The sequence below is a fragment of the Myxocyprinus asiaticus genome, chromosome 16, assembly GCF_019703515.2.
Source record: "Myxocyprinus asiaticus isolate MX2 ecotype Aquarium Trade chromosome 16, UBuf_Myxa_2, whole genome shotgun sequence".
Lineage (NCBI taxonomy): Eukaryota > Metazoa > Chordata > Actinopteri > Cypriniformes > Catostomidae > Myxocyprinus > Myxocyprinus asiaticus.
Window position 1 is genome coordinate 3,496,629 of NC_059359.1, and position 19,746 is coordinate 3,516,374.

Genomic DNA, 19,746 nt, shown 5'->3' on the forward strand with positions numbered 1-19,746 from the left:
TAGTGATATGGTCTTATAAACTATCACACAACCACATGATGTACAGCAGAATTATGTGCCAATGTCGGATAATTTTCTAACGTCAGCATTTATAGTAAAAAAGTAAATCATTCACTTGTTGTGATGTGTTGTTATATTGAAGAGACTGTAATAAAATCTGCTTCTTTCTTTACCGATTGATCAAGGGTATCTAGCTTTGATACAGCTCAAGCCTTCGTTACTAGTTCGAAAACGTCACTGTAGAACTAGTAACAGAGTATGCACTGCTTTTCGGCATTGGAGTAACAAGGTTGTGTGCGTGCGTGTGTGTGCATGCGAGAGAAACTGAGAGAGATCGCGTGTAGAATAAAAAGTGGCTCTCGTCATGAATAACATCGCTTTAAATTGCCAAAGTGTACGTTTAAGTCTACGCAGCAGCGAGTGTCGCCATTCTTGTACAGCTTTTCCATTGCTAAACAACTGTACACAATCCCAGTGAGTCGTGGGGGTGCGCTGACTTTGCTCCCGAGAGAGTTTGTGTGAGAGCAAAAGAGAGGGGGAGGGTTAGCACGGTGCCTTTCACTATAGCTATGTGAGGCTGATTAGGGCGAAATAATAGATTGAAACATACGTTTCACATATTAAAAGTTATTTCAGATAATAGAAACTCCTAAAATTACTGGCTGCACCTAAAAGTATGCAGATGGCATAGTCTCAGTAAATGCCTCTCCAGTCATGGTCTCTTCTTGCCCTTATTAGTCCCTGTTTATGGGTCACCTGAGGACAGCCATGATTTTGCCAGCAGTAAGGAGTAGTGTAATCTTTGTGTCACACATCTCCTAGACTGTTGCCTTCTGTGCTGTTATGTGCTGTAGATTTTTGTTTTAATTTGCATGCATGCAGAAAAAAAGGGCATCAAGCTCTTGATTTTGATATGCCAAAAGCAGACTGTCTCTGCCTTCATTTTTGCAGGCATTTTCATGACAGGATGTTGAAATTACAATGTAATTTCCGACACACCCATGTGATCAAAACATAATGACCTGAGATCTGTTGGTGAACAGTGACTAGTGATAGACTGATATATTGGCCAAGCTGGTTAATCTGCCAGTATTTGGTTGTTTTGAGATTATCATCAACATGTTATCATTGCTGATAACCACTTCTGCTTGGCCAAATAACAGAAGACAAGTAACCAAATTTCATGCTATGTGACAAAAAATTAGCCACTGGCTGGTAAATTCAGATTTCACTACACTGAGTAGTGTAGTGGCAAAGTTCAGCGGCGAGATCCTGTCATGCATGTTGAGAGTAAAAGTTTGACTTTTCCCTTGTAATGTGTGTCCAAAGACGCGATCCACGCAACAAAAAGGATATTAAAAGAGACATTATGTGGTCAGTTGATCAAAAACAACAAACTAGAAATATTTAAATTCTAATCACACATAGCATGGATGTAGTAAAGAAGATGTGCAACTCCACTCTCATTAATATGCGCTCAACCAAAACACTTCTTTCATACAACACTGAACTGCTGCTATTTTTAAAGAGACCGTACTGTTGTAGTACTTGTTCTGCATATCAGTGTAAATACTTCAAGACATCAAGATTAGAGGTTGAGCGATAGTGGATTTTGCCGGTACCGATAACTAAGGTGGTGGAAAAGGCAGATAAACGATTAATCAGCTGATGGTTTTTAAATTCAATTAAAAAAAATCTGACTGTGATGGGCACAAACATAGAGGCTACAAGAGTCCAAAATTAATAAAATCCTAGATTTAGTTTATTGTTCAATCAAAATCCCAATAATAACAAGAACAAATGAAGATTTGGTGCATAATGTGGAATTTTTAACTTTAAACAAGCCCAAAACACACTGCGGACTCTTATTTTGAATTGATGGAGACTTGGCTCCATTACAATGCTCTATATTTAAGTATTTGCCAAATTAAGCTTTTTAGAGCCTATATATTCACCAGATAAAGAGTTTATACACACACAAACACACACACACTCACACTACAGTGCAAACGTCTTAGTCACATAAGATTTGTCTTAAGATAATTATTTATATCTTCAGCTTTAGTGTGTCAGTAGGAAATATACATTTAAGATTCCCAAATATTCCTTTTGCAGAATAGAATAGAAGAACAGGGAGCCCTGCAACATATGGTATGACCCCCACAGGTTTATTATTATTCACAAGATATGAAGTTGGAGACACAATGTATGTGTTGAAAAGGCATGTTTCCATATAGTCCAATTTTTCCTTGCATACCCTCGTTTTAATTTAGATTACTTGATTATCTAATCAAAATAGCACCGGTCACAGAGGATCACGATTTTGATAGTTCAAAAAGAAAATATTGGCACCGATTGATCGGTAAAACCGATTTTGGATGGATTTTGGACATGGATTTTGTACATATTATAAGCTATAAATGTGACCAAATAGATTCCAAAGTAATAAAACAAATTTTTAAAATAATATTTTCATTATGTACCAAGTTAGAAAGTTCCTTATATAATTAACAGCATTCGCTGAAAGATAAATTCTTTCATATGTAAGCAAAATGGAAATTAAAACCAAAATATACCCAAAAGGATTGGAATCTAAATTGGAATCGAATTGATAAACAATAAAAAAACAAAAAAAACAGGGCCACTATGTTTGATTGCTCATCTCTTAAAAATGCATAAAGGCGTTTGCACGATTTGTGGCGTACTTCTGACTTTTTGTAAACAACGAAATGACATCACTGCAACAACTTGCTACAAATAAGTAAGTAAATTGTTTGGCCCCCCCCAAAAATTGTGCCACATCGTGAAAGAGAAGCACCCAAGTTTGCTGCCATTGAAAACTTAGCTAAACTATTTACTTCTGTATTTATTTGTAGCAAGTTGTTGCTCACAATGACATCACAGTGACGTCATTTTGTTGTTTACACAAAGTAGTAGAAGTACGCCAACAATCGTGCGAACGCCTTTATGCATTTTTAAGAGATGAGCAATCAAACATAGTTGCCCTGTTTTTTTTTGGGGCTACCCTGTATAATACTATATATAGACGTACTACTGTATACACAGATCAGCCACAACATTAAAACCACCTGCCTAATATTTTGTAGGTCCCCCTTGTGCTGCCAAAACAGCGCCAACCCGCGTCTCAGAATAGCATTCAGACATGATATTCTTCTCACCACAGTATTGTACAGAGCGGTTATCTGAGTTACCGTAGACTTTGTCAGTTCAAACCAGTCTGGCCATTCTCTGTTGTCCTCTCTCATCAACAAGGCGTTTCCGTCCACAGAACTGCCACTCACTGGATGTTTTTGGCATCATTCGGAGTAAACTCTAGAAACTGTTGTTTGAAATCGCAGGAGATCAGCAGTTACAGAAATACTCAAACTAGCCCGTCTGGCACCAACAATCATGCCACACTCCAAATCACTGAGATCACATTTTCCCCCATTCTGATGGTTGATGTGAACATTAACTGAAGCTCCTGACCCACATCTGCACGATTTTATGCACTGCACTGCTGCCACACGATTGGCTGATTAGATAAATTAGCAATACCGCTTTGAACTGTTTTTTTACAAATACTGTATTGTAAAAAGAGTGGTATTGTTACTTTTTATTTTTTATAATTGTTTTATTATTGACTTAATGCTGAAGATCCAATACTTTTGACACACCTATCGACTGGTTGACCACTATCAAATGACGTCCATTCACTATCAGTGACATCCATTGGGCATCAAAACCCACTTCAGTGACTATTTCATACGCCAGCTCTATTCTGATCTGTATACATTTCATTCTCCGCTTCACTCCCTCTTTTATCTGAGTGGCCTTGGTGCTTGACTACGTTTCCCTCTCAACGGAAATGACAAGTGAGCGAGTTTGGTGTACGTATGCTTGAGAGTGGGTGGCGGTGGGAAAGTAAGCTCTGCGCTGAGACTAGAGTCAAGAAAGTGTGGTTTAATGACTCATTTGAAGAGTACAGTGTGTGGTTTCATGTGCGGAGGATTAAAAGCGGCATCCTCCGGCTTCGCTGTCTCCATGTACACCCCCTCCATGCTCGGCTCAGAACATTCCCAAGATCCCTGTCACTCCCTCAAGCCTGGGTCTGAATCTAAATGTCTCCGGGATGGGGTGCATGTCGGCGAGTCTGTGTTCGGCGTAAAATCAAATCGTTATCCGTCTACTTGAGGCACGGTAATTTCCATGACAAAGGCTCGTACTGTGGCAGTGTTGTGTGGAGTTTCAGACCCCCCTGTTCGTCTGGCGACATGTGAAAGACTGGGGTCCTCTCGCAGTGGCCACTGTGTCTGTTTTAATAGGCCCACCAAGTGAAAAAGGAAAGCAGTTATAGAGTGCAACAATGAGCGCCCACATTTTAAGCAGCCTGGATATTCTTTTCATTCATTTTATCCATAGGAGGGTGTTTCTAGAATGCCTAATGTAAAATCATTATCAAAATAAAAAAATGTCACACTCACTAGTTGATTTAATTTGTTTTCTAACAATGTCCAACTGTACTAGTGTGTGTATGTACTGTACTAGGGATGGGGAATTTTGAGTTATTTTGTAGTCAAGTACTCGAACACAAAAATAGGAGTAATCAGTTACTTGATATTATAATTTAATTTCAACCTTCAACTTTTGAACATGTTTTTCTTATGAAAAAAATTAGGACTATGCATAAACAACAAGATCTAGATAAAAAAAAAAACAGCATTTGCACTCACATCACACATTGAAACTTACACTCTTCTGAACAAGTCTTCTAAAGCAATACAACAACTTAATGGCACAATTTTCTTTTTGGGTGAACTAATGGAAATGTTCAATGTTGCCTATGACAAGCAAAGGCACAAAGAAAAAAAACAAATTGCAATATTTTCGAGTAGTATTTTTATTAATCAAATATTTAAAGCTGAACGAGTACTTGTGCACAATCCCTAATATGTTCATGCTTCACAAGAGATTCTTGTCATTTTTGTAATTGTTTTTCTGAAGGTCATGAAAATTCCCACCACAGTGTCATGAGACGTTTACATGAGATTTTAAATCATATTATTATTCTCTGTACTTGCGCCAGGGGTGTGAATTTTTGGGTTGAAAGGATTCATAGGTTTTCAATTCGATTCAAAAAATTCTTTGCCAATTCAGAATGATTCGATAGGGAAAGTGACCCAATTAAGCCCACCCAAATCTAAGTTTTACATGTTTTCTTATATAAATGTTAACAGCCTTCCAATAAAATGAGTATTAAATCAAAGGTTAATCTTTCATCTAAACACTCATGTTATGTTTTGTGATAAACTGACAAAATTAAGTTACTTAAACTGCAAACATGATAAGTCCGGAGTGGGCTTATAAGGAACATGTGTACCATTTAAGCCCACATGTGTTTTTAATAAGCCCACTATGCATTTAAAAATGTAAATGCTTCAGATTTTACTAACTAAAGACCTCAAACATCGTAACCAGTTAATTAAATCTTTAATTTCTGAATCTGGCAGTCCTTATAATTTTGTTCCCTGTCTTTACATTTTTCTCCCTGCAATGAAAACAGGTTCAGTTTGTAGCGTTGACAAGGAGTTCAGTTTAACATGAGGTTCAATGGGTTGTTTGCTCAGTGGGCTTATTAGGAACAATAAGGATCAGTAGAAAAACCTCAATAATTTAAAGTAGAATCAAGGTAAACACACACTTTTTTTTTTTTTTTTTTTTCATGAATAAAAAACAATATTTTACAACAGAGCATGTTTGTTATTGGTGTTTAAATAAAATAATTATTCTGCTTTTAAGCTTTGAGGAAACAGGCTTTTCAAAGGCATTGAAAACAATTATATTTCTGGATTATAATTACAGACCGAGCATTAAATCTTGATTTTGCTCAAGAATCTTCTTCAATACTGCCACCCCTGGAGCTGTGAGTTCGAATCCAGGGTGTGCTGAGTGACTCCAGCCAGGTCTCCTAAGCAACCAAATTGGCCTGGTTGCTAGGGAGGGTAGAGTCACATGGGGTAACCTCCTCATGGTCGCTATAATGTGGTTTGCTCTCGGTGGGGTGAGTTGTGCATGAATGCCGCGGAGAATAGCGTGAAGCCTCCACACGCACTATATCTCCGTGGTAACGTGCTCAACAAGCCACGTGATAAAACGCGGAGACAACTGAGATTCGTCCTCCGCCACCCGGATTGAGGCGAGTCACTATGCCACCATGAGGACTTAGAGCGCACTGGGAATTGGGCATTCCAAATTTTGGGTAGAAAAGTGGAGAAAATCCTCCCAAATTTTTTTTATATATACATACAGTATATATACTGTATATGAGATCAAGCTTTTGAAAGTTTTTTGACAATTGAGGGACTTGTGCACAACTATTACGCAATGTGTAAACATTCATTGATGCTCAAGAAGACACACTAATATATGCATACTATACTTTATGTAAATATCTGTAATGTAGATTCTAAAGAGCAGTACTCTATAAAAAAATATTTTGTATAAATTATGAAAGGGGTGTGAACATTTGAGACAAAAGGGAATGCAAACTTAACTTCTCAATTATATATACGGTTTATTAAACCTCCGATTAATGGGTTATCAGTTTTCTTCCTTTTCGTCTGCTTTATATCTTGTTTCTGAACAGCAATCTAAATCGAGCAATTCTGTGATTTGATGACTAAAAACAGCCATTTGGCTCTTTAATGTTTCAGTTTAAGAGCCAATGGTTCCTAAGTAATTTTTTTTTTAGTCTGGAGCACTTGTGTTTAATTTCTGCAGCACCAAATGGAATTGTAAAAAGTTTTTGTTTCCAAACAAGTTTACAGAGAGAGTCTCTTTTTGCCGTTACATCATGGCACGTCAAGTTAAAAGTAGTTCAGCTTTTAAAAATGTGTCTCTAGTCAATCTGTAATCTGTGCTCTGTTCCATTCAATCCATCGCGCTCATGTCTGAGGGCCGCAACATTTGATTCATTGAGCTGCACCATCACCTCGTTTGTTTTTTTGTTTTTTTTTTATTCCTCCTCCATAAAGTTGCTAACATAATTTTTTTTTTTTTTCTCTTAACAAAACCCAAGATTGGAAGTTTTCTCCTGATGTAAAACTGCTAGTGCAGTGGGCATTTTTGTGCCAAGAAAACATTTACCGCAATTACTGTTAATCACAAACATGAAGTTAACGTTACGTTTTCACGAGGCGCCCACACAGACAAGTGTGGCGGCACGAGGTGCCGGTCAACAACTTTGGGGGCGTGCTGAAGCGGGTTTCGCCCAGGGCGCCATAAAAGCTAGAACTGCTACTGACATTATCCCATTTTATTCACAGAAAACTTTCCCCTTTTCTGCATCTCTCCAATCTCATCCTCCATCCTGCATATTTGTCTTGTTTGGTTACAACTCACACATGAACAAATGTTGTTTTGGTGTCAATGATGTCAAACCTAATGTGACAAGTCAGCTCAAATATGATTGGACACCAGCACCATGTCTATATAAAGAGTATCTAACAATTTGTCTTTTTTTTTTGTCCCTATTGCTTCAGGAGCCGTTGGGGCCCAGTCCCTGTTCTCCGTGCCACGGAGGCCTGGCTATGGCACCATGGGGAAGCCCATCAAGCTGCTTGCCAACTGCTTTCAGGTCGAGATCCCCAAGATGGACGTGTACCTGTATGAGGTCGACATCAAGCCTGAGAAGTGTCCACGCCGAGTGAATAGGTAAGGCTGTGCAGGAGAACTGCTTGAAGCTTATGACTGACTCCTTTCACACTCCTTAAAATGGGTGTTGTCTCTACAGGGAGGTTGTGGACTCCATGGTGCAGCATTTTAAGGTCACCATCTTTGGGGATCGAAGGCCAGTTTATGATGGAAAGAGAAGTCTCTACACAGCCAACCCATTACCTGTGGCACCCACTGGGGTAAGCAAACACTAGCTCATTCCAAAATGTAGTGAGCTAGGAGACTGCCTAAGAAAGTAAGAAAGACAGCTCACTGGGATTTTGAGTTTTCAGTTTCATTAAAGCATTTAATTTTGAAACTGTTAATGTACCCATTTTCCATTCTGCTTTCTTTCTTTGTTCCTCTACATCACTCATTATGTGTCAACAGGTGGACCTGGATGTTACGCTGCCAGGTGAGGGGGGCAAAGACCGACCCTTTAAGGTCAGCATTAAATTTGTATCACTGGTGAGCTGGCACCTGTTACACGAGGTACTAACTGGTCGCAGTATGCCGGAGCCACTGGAGCTGGACAAGCCAATCAGCACTAACCCAGTTCATGCTGTGGATGTGGTACTACGACATCTACCATCAATGAAGTGAGTTCTGGTACAGCCATTATATCTCAAGATAATTCACACACTGACAAACTTAAGCCTGCGATTGAACAAAAAATATTTTTATCTAAATGTCAAAAGTTATCTAAAATTAGCTACATGCATTACATGCATGTTTTCAAACACTGTTTTTCACTTAATTGATGATATTTAATAACTTTCCTTTATATAGGGCCCTATGAAATCAGTTTGATTTATTTTTTTTTTCCCAAATTCCATTTTATTTTTTTATAAATTCTGTGTTTACCGTTTTATTTTTCTGTATTCCGTGTTTTAAAGTTTAATTGAATTTAAAAAGGAATTAAAAAATAAAAAATAATAGAATTTTAATAAAATGAAAACAGAACAATTACTTTCCAGCACGCCATAGCATTATTTTTATCAAATGAAGTGCTTCTATACAGATCCTCACAGTTCAATCCAAAACACAACGTCGGAGTTGGTTTTTATTTTTTTCTTTGTCAAGTACAGTGCTACACAGCAAAGCATTACAGTATTAATGAAAGCATTGATGAAAACTTTTATTCAGGCCAACATCACTCTTGCTTGCAAGATATTATATTGTAATATATAATGTATTTATTAATGATATATTATTAATTACTATTGTTATTATTATTATTATTACTACATTGAATGTTACATTTTACTAGTAGTAATATTTCTGTCACTTTTTTTTTCCCTTTTTTTTTTTTTTAATCATCTAGAGCTTAATGTGCTTATTAAACCGCAAAAGGCTGGGATTTAATTCTATAAATATGAAATCTGCATGTTCTGTGCACTTCACAGTGAATAAGCACTGTTCTCTTTGCCATTTATTACACACGCAGCATGCTTAATGCTCATGATGCTTGTTAGTGTACGAGTGGCCGCTTCACACATACATTTTGAAGCGTGCAGCACACGTAGACTGTATATTTATTTCATTACATTTGCAGCTTTTTGTGCTTTTAATCATCACAGTGGATATATCACAAATTTTAATTTGATTAATTGTGTGTTATATACATAATTTATTCCCAAATATGTCAAATACTGACACACAATATTTACAGTATATTCATCAGTATAACAAAAATAGTACATTTTACATTTACATTTATTCATTTGGCAGACGCTTTTATCCAAAGCGACTTAAAAAAAGAGGAATAATACATCATAAGCGATTCATCTTAAGGAGACAGTGGTATGAAAAGTGCTGCATTACAAAGTTTCATTAGCATCAGAATCAGAATAGTAGTATCCAAGACGGATTAGAATGCAACAAGAAAATATATATAATATATTTTTTTTTTTTTTTATATATATATATGAGTGAATGGTTAAGTGCTCGTGGAAAAGATGTGTTTTTAGCCGCTTTTTGAAGACAGAGAGTGAGTCTGCTTCACGGATGGAGTTGGGAAGGTTATTCCACCAACAAAAAGTACTTTGGTGCCTCTTTGTGTTGGTACAACAAGGCGCCGTTCCTTTGCCGACCACAGGCTTCTGGTGGGAACGTAGCTCTGCAGAAATAATTTTAGGTATGCTGGAGCAGACCCAGTGACTCTTCTGTATGCCAGCATCAAAGCCTTGAATTTGATACGTGCATCAACCGGCAGCCAGTGAAGAGAGACCAGGAGTGGTGTAACATGCGCTCTCTTTGGATCATTAAAGACCAGACATGCTGCTGCATTCTGGATCATTTGCAGGGGCCTAATTGTGCATGCAGGGAGGCCTGCAATGAGAGCGTTACAGTAGTCCAGTCTAGTTATGACAAGTGACTAAACAAGAAGTTGTGTGGCATGTTCAGAGATGAAGGGTCTTATTTTCCTGATATTGTAGAGTGTAAATATACATGATCATGCTGTTTTGAGATGTGGTCTGTGAAATTGAGTTGGTTATCGATGGTTACCCCTAGACTGTTTTGGAAGGCGTTACTGTAGTTGAACCCAGCTGAACGGTGATGTTGTATTCAACAGCAGGGCTGGCTGGAAAGATGAGGAGCTCAGTCTTCGCTGAGTTAAGTTGCAGGTGGTGTTCCTTCATCCAGGCCGAGATGTCTGCCAAACAGGCCGAGTATAGTAATAAAACACTATTTATTTACATTAATTTGAACTAAAACATTTTAATGTAGGCAAAATGCCACACAGAGAATTCTTTAAAAAAAAAATGTATGTGATGTAAACGAATCATTGAATCGGACAGTTTGGACTGATTTAGTAAAATCAATCAAACGTACAAACTCGAGTTGCAAAACAAAGAAGGATTGCAAAACTAGTCTGAAGAAATGCTCTTTAGGAAACTTTGCCAAAAAAAAAAAAAAAAAAAAGTTTTTTGCTGGCCATGAAATGTCAAATAAAACATTATCAATATACTGTGAATATTTGATACATCACCCATTAAATTGAAGGTGCAGTATCCTTTGAACCTATTTTGTGTGCTCATTTCTCTGCTCTCTGTGCTGTTTCTCTCAGATACACACCTGTGGGGCGTTCATTCTTTTCTGCCCCGGAGGGCTATGACCATCCTCTGGGTGGAGGCAGAGAGGTGTGGTTCGGCTTTCACCAGTCTGTTCGGCCGGCCATGTGGAAGATGATGCTCAACATTGATGGTGAGGGTTCTTCACTGAGTTTCTTGACATCCGCAAAGGTTTGTAGGGCACAAAACAAGGATTTTTTTTCTGCTTGTCTTTGGTTGGACTTGTAGACTAGTAAATCTACTTTCTTGCCCTGGTGACATTTTCACTGGCCTTGCAACATATTATTTAATGAAACTTTAGAAGTACAGTGTATTTTTAACATTTAAGATTTTACAAGAGACAAGACACATTTACAAGAAATAACTTGTTGGTATATTTTATGACTAAACTTATTTTTAAAACTTAACCTTTTAAGGATGTATAATCTAACCATTTAAAAAAATATGTTGCCATTAGTTTGCAACATATTTTTAAATCAAGTATAAGTGGCAAAAAATAAATGAAATAAATATATATATATTTATTATTTTTTTTATTTACAAGCGACAAGGCATAACTTCAGAGCCCCTAAGAGGACAGGGTGGGATTGTTTTTTCTGAAATAGTTTTGTGTTCTCTCGCAGTATGTTTTGCATTTCCTCACAATAGTTTTGCGTGCCCTCGCAGTAAGTTTTGCGGGCCCTCGATATAAATGTCTTACTAAAGTTTAACTACATTTTACTAAAATAACTATATTTCAACCTTATTGTTAGTAAAAACCATAGTACTAATACAGGAAAACAAAAACTATGGTAATGATTATTTTCCATTTATTTAGATTGGATTTTGATAGTAAAACTATAGTAACCACAAAATTAACCATGGTCAATCTACAGTAAAACCATGGTGACTATATGGATACAGGATACTGTATTAAAAGCATGGTTTCTGCAAAAAAACATGGTTTCATAGTTACTACAATATTACTATAGTAAATCCATGGTTTTCTAACACTAAAAAAGCCTGGGATTTTCAGAAAATCCAAAATGGACGACTTCTTATTGGGTGGAGCTAAGGACTGTGAGTATGAAAGTTTTTCTTGGCTTGATGAGAACTATATGTACCGATTTTGGTGACTGTAGGTGAAAATGGGTGTGCTACAGAGCCCAATAGTAAGCAGACTATTTCAAAGTCTGTTCCTGCTGCCAGTTGGTGGCGCTATGACCGTGACCCACAATAGCCACATCCATGTGATTAGCCCCCAAGAAAAAACATACTCAATTTTGATCTAAACCACACAATGCACGCAGAAGATATGAGACACTTCCTGTTTCCCTATTTTGCCATTTAAATTACTGCATTGCCATGGCAACACCGTTCGATATTTAAAAATCTGTTTGCAATTTAGCATTTTCGATGTCTTGGCATAATGCTGTCTAAATGTGGTGACAGTCTCATGAATCACCTAGGAGGAGTATTTAAATGTTCAGAGAATTCAGAGTATCTGTCTGTCTGTCTTGTCTGTGTGTCTGTCTTGTCTGTCTGTCTGTCTTGTCTGTCTGTCTACCAGTTTCTAATTGTTGATTAATTTTACATTTGTGCTATAATTTAATATAATTATTTATTGAAAAAAATATGTAGATCTAAAGATTATATTGTAATGAAGTCATTTACCATTTTTATTTATTCTTAAAATGGCTTTAAATTAAATTAACAAATGTAATTCTAGGCATTAGGTGTTAAAATAGTCTAAGTAGATTTTAATATGAGCACAGAAGTCATTTAGGCTTGTAATTTTGTTGCAATTCTGTGGCAATAGGGTTCAGTTTCTTTTAATGTTGCATTTTTTTTTTTCTCTGTTCACTGTCAAAATAAATGAAGTACTTTAACTTTGAGTCTGCATTCGTTATTCATTCACACAACTGTTTAAATAGCCTCTGAATTAATGTTGGGCAAATGAGGGCATAAATTAGGTTAGAATACTGCATGTCCACCCATAGAATAATTATTAAAATCCAAAATTATCAACTGGTTACCAACAAACAGCTATTGATCCACACCGTTGCCACAACGTCGTCATGACAGACTGGCACCGTTTCAAAGTTACGTTGTGGAAACGAATCCAGGAATTTCACTTTTCTGGTTGTCACAACGTAATCAGTTACATTGCCACGACGAAGGTTTGGTCATCAAATTACGGTGCAGTTAGGAAATGGCCACGTGATGTGGTTTGCTGATCCACTATGAGAAGTGAGATTTGTCTGACTTGACAGCTCTTATTTCACTCCTCCCCAGACTGCTCCAGCCTACTCTTGTCTACTTTCAAGGAAGGGCATTTGATATTTCAAATGAGCCTAATATGAGGGTCCACTGATGAAAATGGACTCAACCATTTTATCCAAAACATCAAAAATAGGGGCTAACTGGAGAAAAAATCCTGACTGATCCTCTATTTTTATGTTATGTAATCAAAAATGTCTAAATTCAATAAAATATCAATCCTTATTAATTTTTATGCTATCAAAATCGATCGCTGTGTCCGAAATCGTTCACTCATTTACTATTTCCTATATAGTAAATGGCAGAGATTGCACTATATCTCAGCAGTGAGTGAACGGAATGAGTGAGTGAATTCGGATGCTGGCGTATACACAGAGCATCGGAGCTCTGGGGCTGTCGCAGGAACAGCGTCACATATGAACTTAAAATACTTAGGCCCGGATGCATAAATCACCTTAAATGTAATTTTCCCTTAAGAACGGCCTAAAGTTTCCCTTAAATTTAAAGGAGTTGCAGAAAATAACCATAAAGTGATATTTAAGGGGTTTATAAAAGCCCTTAAGTGCCATTTGTCTAAGTAAACCTTAAGGTTGGGAAGTTAAAGAGTTTCAGAAAACAAGATGGCTTGGTTTATATAACCAATTGAAGAGTACAGTTGGTCAAGGCGATTTATTTTGCTATAGACAAACTATTGCAGGAGTACATATTTGACCGTCACATAATATGAAAAATTGCCAACAAGCTGGAGGGTGATCTAATAGGAACACACACAGAAATGTGCCTGCTCTCTGCATCTTTATAAACTGTATAAATGGATGCATTAAAATCATGACGCAAGTTAATTTGCTATATATCGCAAATATGTATATAGGCTATATATCTTACAGTCTTGCTGACCGCCACTACTATTCTTAATTTCAATCAGTTGCAATCAGTTCTCTGCACAGTTATACAAGCATCTAAATATCTTGCACCACCATCCACCACTTACCTGACACAGTCATTAAAATTCAAAGGTGTCTTTCTCGAGGGCTCTTACCGGCTGTAAAAGCAGAATCCTTCATTAATTTTTCTGCATGCAAAACTCAGGATTTTATTTTATTTTATTTTTTATTTTTTTTACACTGGAAAAATTGGAACTCAAAAAAGTGTTTGAATCTATTCATTTCTAGGATTGTACATCATACAAATGGAAATCCGCTTATGTTTCCCCCAGAAATTAGTTAAAAAAAAAAAAAAATATATATATATATATATATATATATATATATATATATATATATATATATATATATATATATATATATATATATATATAATTTTATGCAGTAATCACAAACGACTGTGATTGGTGCAGCCTGAAAATTGCTGAGAAAAGGAACAGTTGTCACGTGACAACGCTCCCCATGTGCATTTATTTGCCACCTCAGAGGTCGGACAATAATTTACTTATTAATAATGATACTGAGAAAGTTTAATAGTCATTTAAATGAAAATAAAAATATAGTAGAAAGTTCAAGTATTTTCTATGTGGGAAAACTGCCCAAATATTGGTCGGGATAATTACGATCTTCTGAAAGTAGGTAGGGACATGTGTCCATGGTAACAGTAGAATTTTATTACGGTAAAGCCTTGCTCACTGTAGTAAATCCCTTAATGGTTTCCCTTAGCTAAGAGAAGTGTCTAAGGGATTATATGCAACGCCCTCATGTTATTTTAGTAGGTAAGGGGAAAAAGTCCTTTAAAAGTGCCACACTTCCTTCCAGTTGGTGGCGGTATGACTGTGACCCACAATAGCCACTTCAATGTGATCAGCCCGCAAAGCCAAACATTTGGCAAAATTTTGATGTAATTCACACGATGCACACAGAAGATACTGTATAAGACACTTCCTTTTTTCCTTTTTCTTTTTTTTTTTTTTTATTACATTATTTTATCAAGTCGCCATGGCAACACCGTTCGATATATCAAAAATCTGTTCGCAATTTAGCATCTACAGTGTCTTGGCATGATGTTGCCCACATTTGGTACCTGTAACATGAAATCCCTTGAAGGAGTATTTCAAATTCCAGAGCATGCATTTTTCAAACAATCCAAAATGCAATCAAATCCAAAAACAATCCTGTTGGGCGGAGCTAATGACTGTATGAAAGTTGTTCGGCTTGATGAGAACTATATGTGTAGTAATTTTGGTGACTATAGGTGAAAATGGGGGTGCATCCTTACATGCCCTTTCCAAGGGGGCGCTACAATCATTAGAAGAACAATAGGGCCTCCACACTGTCAGTGCTTGGACCCTAAATATGGTTACTGTAATAAAACCATGGCAAATTTATTGCAAGGGAATGCAAACTATTGCGAGGGATCGCAAAATGTATTGCAAGGGAACGCAAACTTATTGCGAGGGAACATCCGTACGTAACTTTGTTGTATACTTCATAACTTTTAAAAATAATTTTACATTGAAATCACTATTATAAAGGTTTATAATTCAACAGTTCAACATTTATATTAATATAAAGGTGGTCAAGTAACCAAAATATTGTAATCATAAATAATATTAAAATATTAATTTAAACAGTTGTAATGGTTTTTATTTAAGAAAACAATGTAACATGCACATTTTGCCCACTCTGTTAAATCTTGTGCGCTGGTTGCCATGACATCTGCTTTGTCTAGACATGTGTTTAAGGCGGGCTGAATGCATCACTTCATTTTTAGGATGACGTGTCAAGTTGTAAATAGTTTTTAAAAAAATGTGTCGAAGCCAGTGTTCTTTCCCATTACTTTGTGTTCTGTGTAGCTCTTTTTGAGTGCAAGAACATGCCTCTCTATGGGCACACAAACAGAATTGGTGGCATAAAAGCACCACTGGCCCGTTTGGGAAATTGACAGTCAACCTCCGGCTATCCTTATTGTGCAGCCCTGGTGGTGGTGGAAATGCTCTAGACGTCAGCATGGTGTTTGCACAGAGTGTGAGAACTGTTCACACTGTTGCCGTGGGGATGAAGGGCAGCTTCTCTATGACTGAAACATGGCGAGTAGACTGGTGGGTGTTTGTTTGATTGAGGAGGGGGTGTTAAAGGAGCGTCTTTTTCTCACTTTCAAGTTTCACCCTTTCTGTGTCTTTCTGTCTGCGTGTTTTCCCGCTATCTCAAGCTCTCACAAGTCAATTGGTTGATTCGCCTTCTCCTCCCCCACCCCAATAAAGGGCAGTGAAAAGTCTAGCCGTCTGAAATCGGCTCCTCTTTTCACTTGCTCATTGTACGACTAATAATGGAGAGAATGAGCTCAGAAAGAGCATGCAAGCATTTGTAATCAGACCAGCTTTGATTTCACACCATAACTCTATATTATTCCTTTAATTTCAGTTAATAGAATTTACATTGGAAAAAACATATTTAGGGCAACTGCATGCTGTATTCTATATTTAGGTTACACATCTAAAACAAGCTGAGAACATAAATCAAACATCAGACTGCACCAAACTTACTTTATAGAATGGTTACTGATATCTATATGGTATCATGCATAATTCTGTAGTATTCCTCAACCTTTCTCTTTTGAATAGTGTAACAATACAAAACAAAAATAAAATGGCGAAATTGTATCACAGGATCAGGGTTTGGGAGGGTTACTTTTAAAAAATATTCCACTACAGATATCAGAATACATGTTGTGAAATGAAATTTGTAACATGTTAGATTACTCATCGTCAGTAATGTATCTAAATACTTTGGATTACTACTTCAGCACTGGCACATTTTTTCACTTGTTTTTTTACTATAAATGTGAAAAATGTGAGGAAAAAAAATCTGCCTGTACAGAAAAACAAAATAGACTTATAGAAAACTTCATGCTTTTCATAACAAAATATCTTATGCTGTGTAGCATCTCAAGTAAATTTGTGAAGGATATATATAATTTTATAATTTTTTTTACAGGAAAAAAAAAATCTTATTAAGAGTAATGTTTCTGCAGTATATCTTTGCACTAATATCAAAGGTCTTACTAGAGAATCAAACATGGATTTTCTTGATGGAATTCATCAAATAAACGTGACTCATAACAGGTACATCTAATGGCTAGAAATACTATTTTACCTTGACTTGATGTTAAACATTCAAATGGCAGTTCATACAAGGAACTATTTCTGATGCTCCAAACTTCAAAACCCTACAGAGTGTACATAACAACATCTTCCAATCATTTGTGGATGCTGTTCATAGAATGAGGCAGAAAATCTCTTATTTATAGCTTTCGAAATGATGCTACAGGCTACATTGGTTAGTATTTCTTAAATAAGCATCTTTTATTCTTGTAGAAATACTCAAACCGCATACAAAATTGACAAACCCTGTAGCCTTGTAATCGTGTATTTATTTGTATTGTATTTATATATCATCTGTAAGAGCGTTTGTAACTCTTTAGTTGCTATAGATCTTCAATGGCATCAGATCCACCAACAGTATGAGAGCGTCCTCCGTCTGCACGTATGAATGTAGCACATCATAAGGAACGTGTTTCTGTGCTGTTCAAACACTCCTCAGAGCGCTTTATTTTAAAGCATAAACGTTTTCCAACTAAATAGACTGTATATAAAATGAAACAAATGACAATAAAATGCCAAGTAATCTCTTCGGTAATCAAAATGCTTTTTCATAGTAACTGTATTCTGATTTCCAACTGTGGTGGAATACAGTTACTCATATTTTGTATTTTAATCCAATGGGGTGAAGTGAAGCTCAATATGACAAGATATGCAGTAATCCAGTTACATGCATTCCGTTGCTCCCCAACCCTGCACAGGATACAAAACTTTATCACAGGGCATACAGTATATTTCTGTTTATTACAAGAGAAATTAGTTCTATGTTCATAAAATGACTACAATATCACGTTGAGTTTCTGTGTGACAATAGTGAATTAACAGTATTCCATTTGTGTACACGCTTATTTTATACATGCTATTTCTTACTCAAGCTGGTGTTGTTGTGTCAGTGATTGACTTGATTTACATTTGACATTGCTATCTGATGAAGAAGCAACGTGGAAGTAAACTATAGCAAGTGTAACACATGAACAGTATGACATGACTATTGTCATTTAGGTGTACTACTGAAATTACGTAACATGCGCATCTATTTAGACTCAGTGCGTGAGAAAATACATATGTGTAGATTATGTGTAGCTCAATATGTGTTTGACAGCCAGTTGCATCTCATGAAATTTCAGTGTGGAAGAAATTAATCCTGTTCTATATTTTTTGCATCATCTCTTTGATATATGAAAATAAAACATCAAAATATATCAGAAGATATTCTGTTCTATTAGTTTCTAATTGTCTTGAAGATGTTTTGAAAATGTGACACTATTTGGGCATTTTGTCGATGCATTTGCATTTGTCATAGATATGCGTGCCGGGTCGCTAAAGACTCAAGTATGTATTAATGTTTGGCGAGTTTTAACAGAACAATTAATGTAAGTGCTTTTATAAAATGATAACTTCACATTTCTGCCTTTAAACCCTCCAAAAATTGACCCCATTCACTTCCACAAGTTACAAGTGTCTCACTGTAACTTCGATTTTTCTTTTTTTATAGAAAAGGAGGGATGAGTCGAAATAACTTTTTGTGGGAATCAACATGTCACAAATGCTGTCAGTTGAGCTTAACTTGTAATGAACCCCAGATACAAAATAAATGATAAAAGTGATGCTTGCCTTAACAAGTGCCAGTAATAAATAGTCTTTTTTTTATATATATGTTTAACTCTTTATATCTCAAAATATCAATGTTTCTTCTGTCTTGCAGTATCAGCCACAGCTTTCTACAAAGCACAGCCAGTGATTCAGTTCATGTGTGAGGTACTGGACATCCACAATATTGACGAGCAGCCTCGACCCCTCACAGACTCCCACCGAGTCAAATTCACCAAAGAAATCAAAGGTACTTGTGTAAGAGTATGTTTTTGTGTTTTTGTGTATGTGGTTGTGCCTCTCTGATTGGCTGGTTTCTGTGCAGGTCTGAAGGTGGAGGTGACGCACTGTGGAACCATGCGGAGGAAGTACCGTGTCTGCAATGTGACCCGCCGTCCTGCCAGCCACCAAACGTGAGTCAAACCGTCTGAGGTGGGGGGAAGTGAAGGGCATTCCGTCAAAATATGCAGTATTGAGTGTGGATAGCAAAGTCACTTGGTTTCAAAAGAATTTTTGAATAATTGCACTAATTACTTTGGGATTTTTACACAGAAGTGAAAAATCTGTCATCTGTTACTCACCCTTATGTTGTTCCAAACCCATATGACTTTTCCTCTTTGGTACACAAAAGGAGATGTTGGGCAGTTTAATTCAGTAACATCCAGACATATTAAAAATAAGAAGTTATTTTGCATTTGACAGGGTTCGTACAAGGTGCTTTAAGTGCTTGAATTTGGCTTTTTCAAACCTTTGAAAATAGCCATTTTTACCAAGAGGTGCTTAAAAAGTTCTTGAATGATAGAAAATCGTAAAATACGTTGCTTAAATCATTTAATAAATGAAATGTATTTATTTTTGGAAAAACACGACGACGGACCACTAGACCACTGCTGAAGCAGCACATAGACACCGCTGTCACGTGACACCTGTTACTTTTGGCAGCGCTGTTCAGAATGGGCCAATCACAATCAAATGTTACTGGAGGATTTAAAAAAAAATAAT

The 19,746-nt window shown here is 36.6% G+C and overlaps 1 protein-coding gene across 2 annotated transcripts in view; it reads left to right on the forward strand.

Moving 5' to 3' along the window:
- LOC127454298 (protein argonaute-3-like) overlaps window positions 1-19,746 on the forward strand; it is a 70,620-nt gene that overhangs the window by 18,192 nt on the left and 32,682 nt on the right. For both annotated transcript variants that reach the window (XM_051721400.1, XM_051721401.1), the window contains exons 2-7: window positions 7,542-7,713; window positions 7,793-7,913; window positions 8,104-8,312; window positions 10,784-10,920; window positions 18,860-18,994; window positions 19,070-19,157. In XM_051721400.1, coding sequence (XP_051577360.1) covers window positions 7,542-7,713; window positions 7,793-7,913; window positions 8,104-8,312; window positions 10,784-10,920; window positions 18,860-18,994; window positions 19,070-19,157 — 862 coding nt within the window. The remainder of the gene's footprint in view (window positions 1-7,541; window positions 7,714-7,792; window positions 7,914-8,103; window positions 8,313-10,783; window positions 10,921-18,859; window positions 18,995-19,069; window positions 19,158-19,746) is intronic.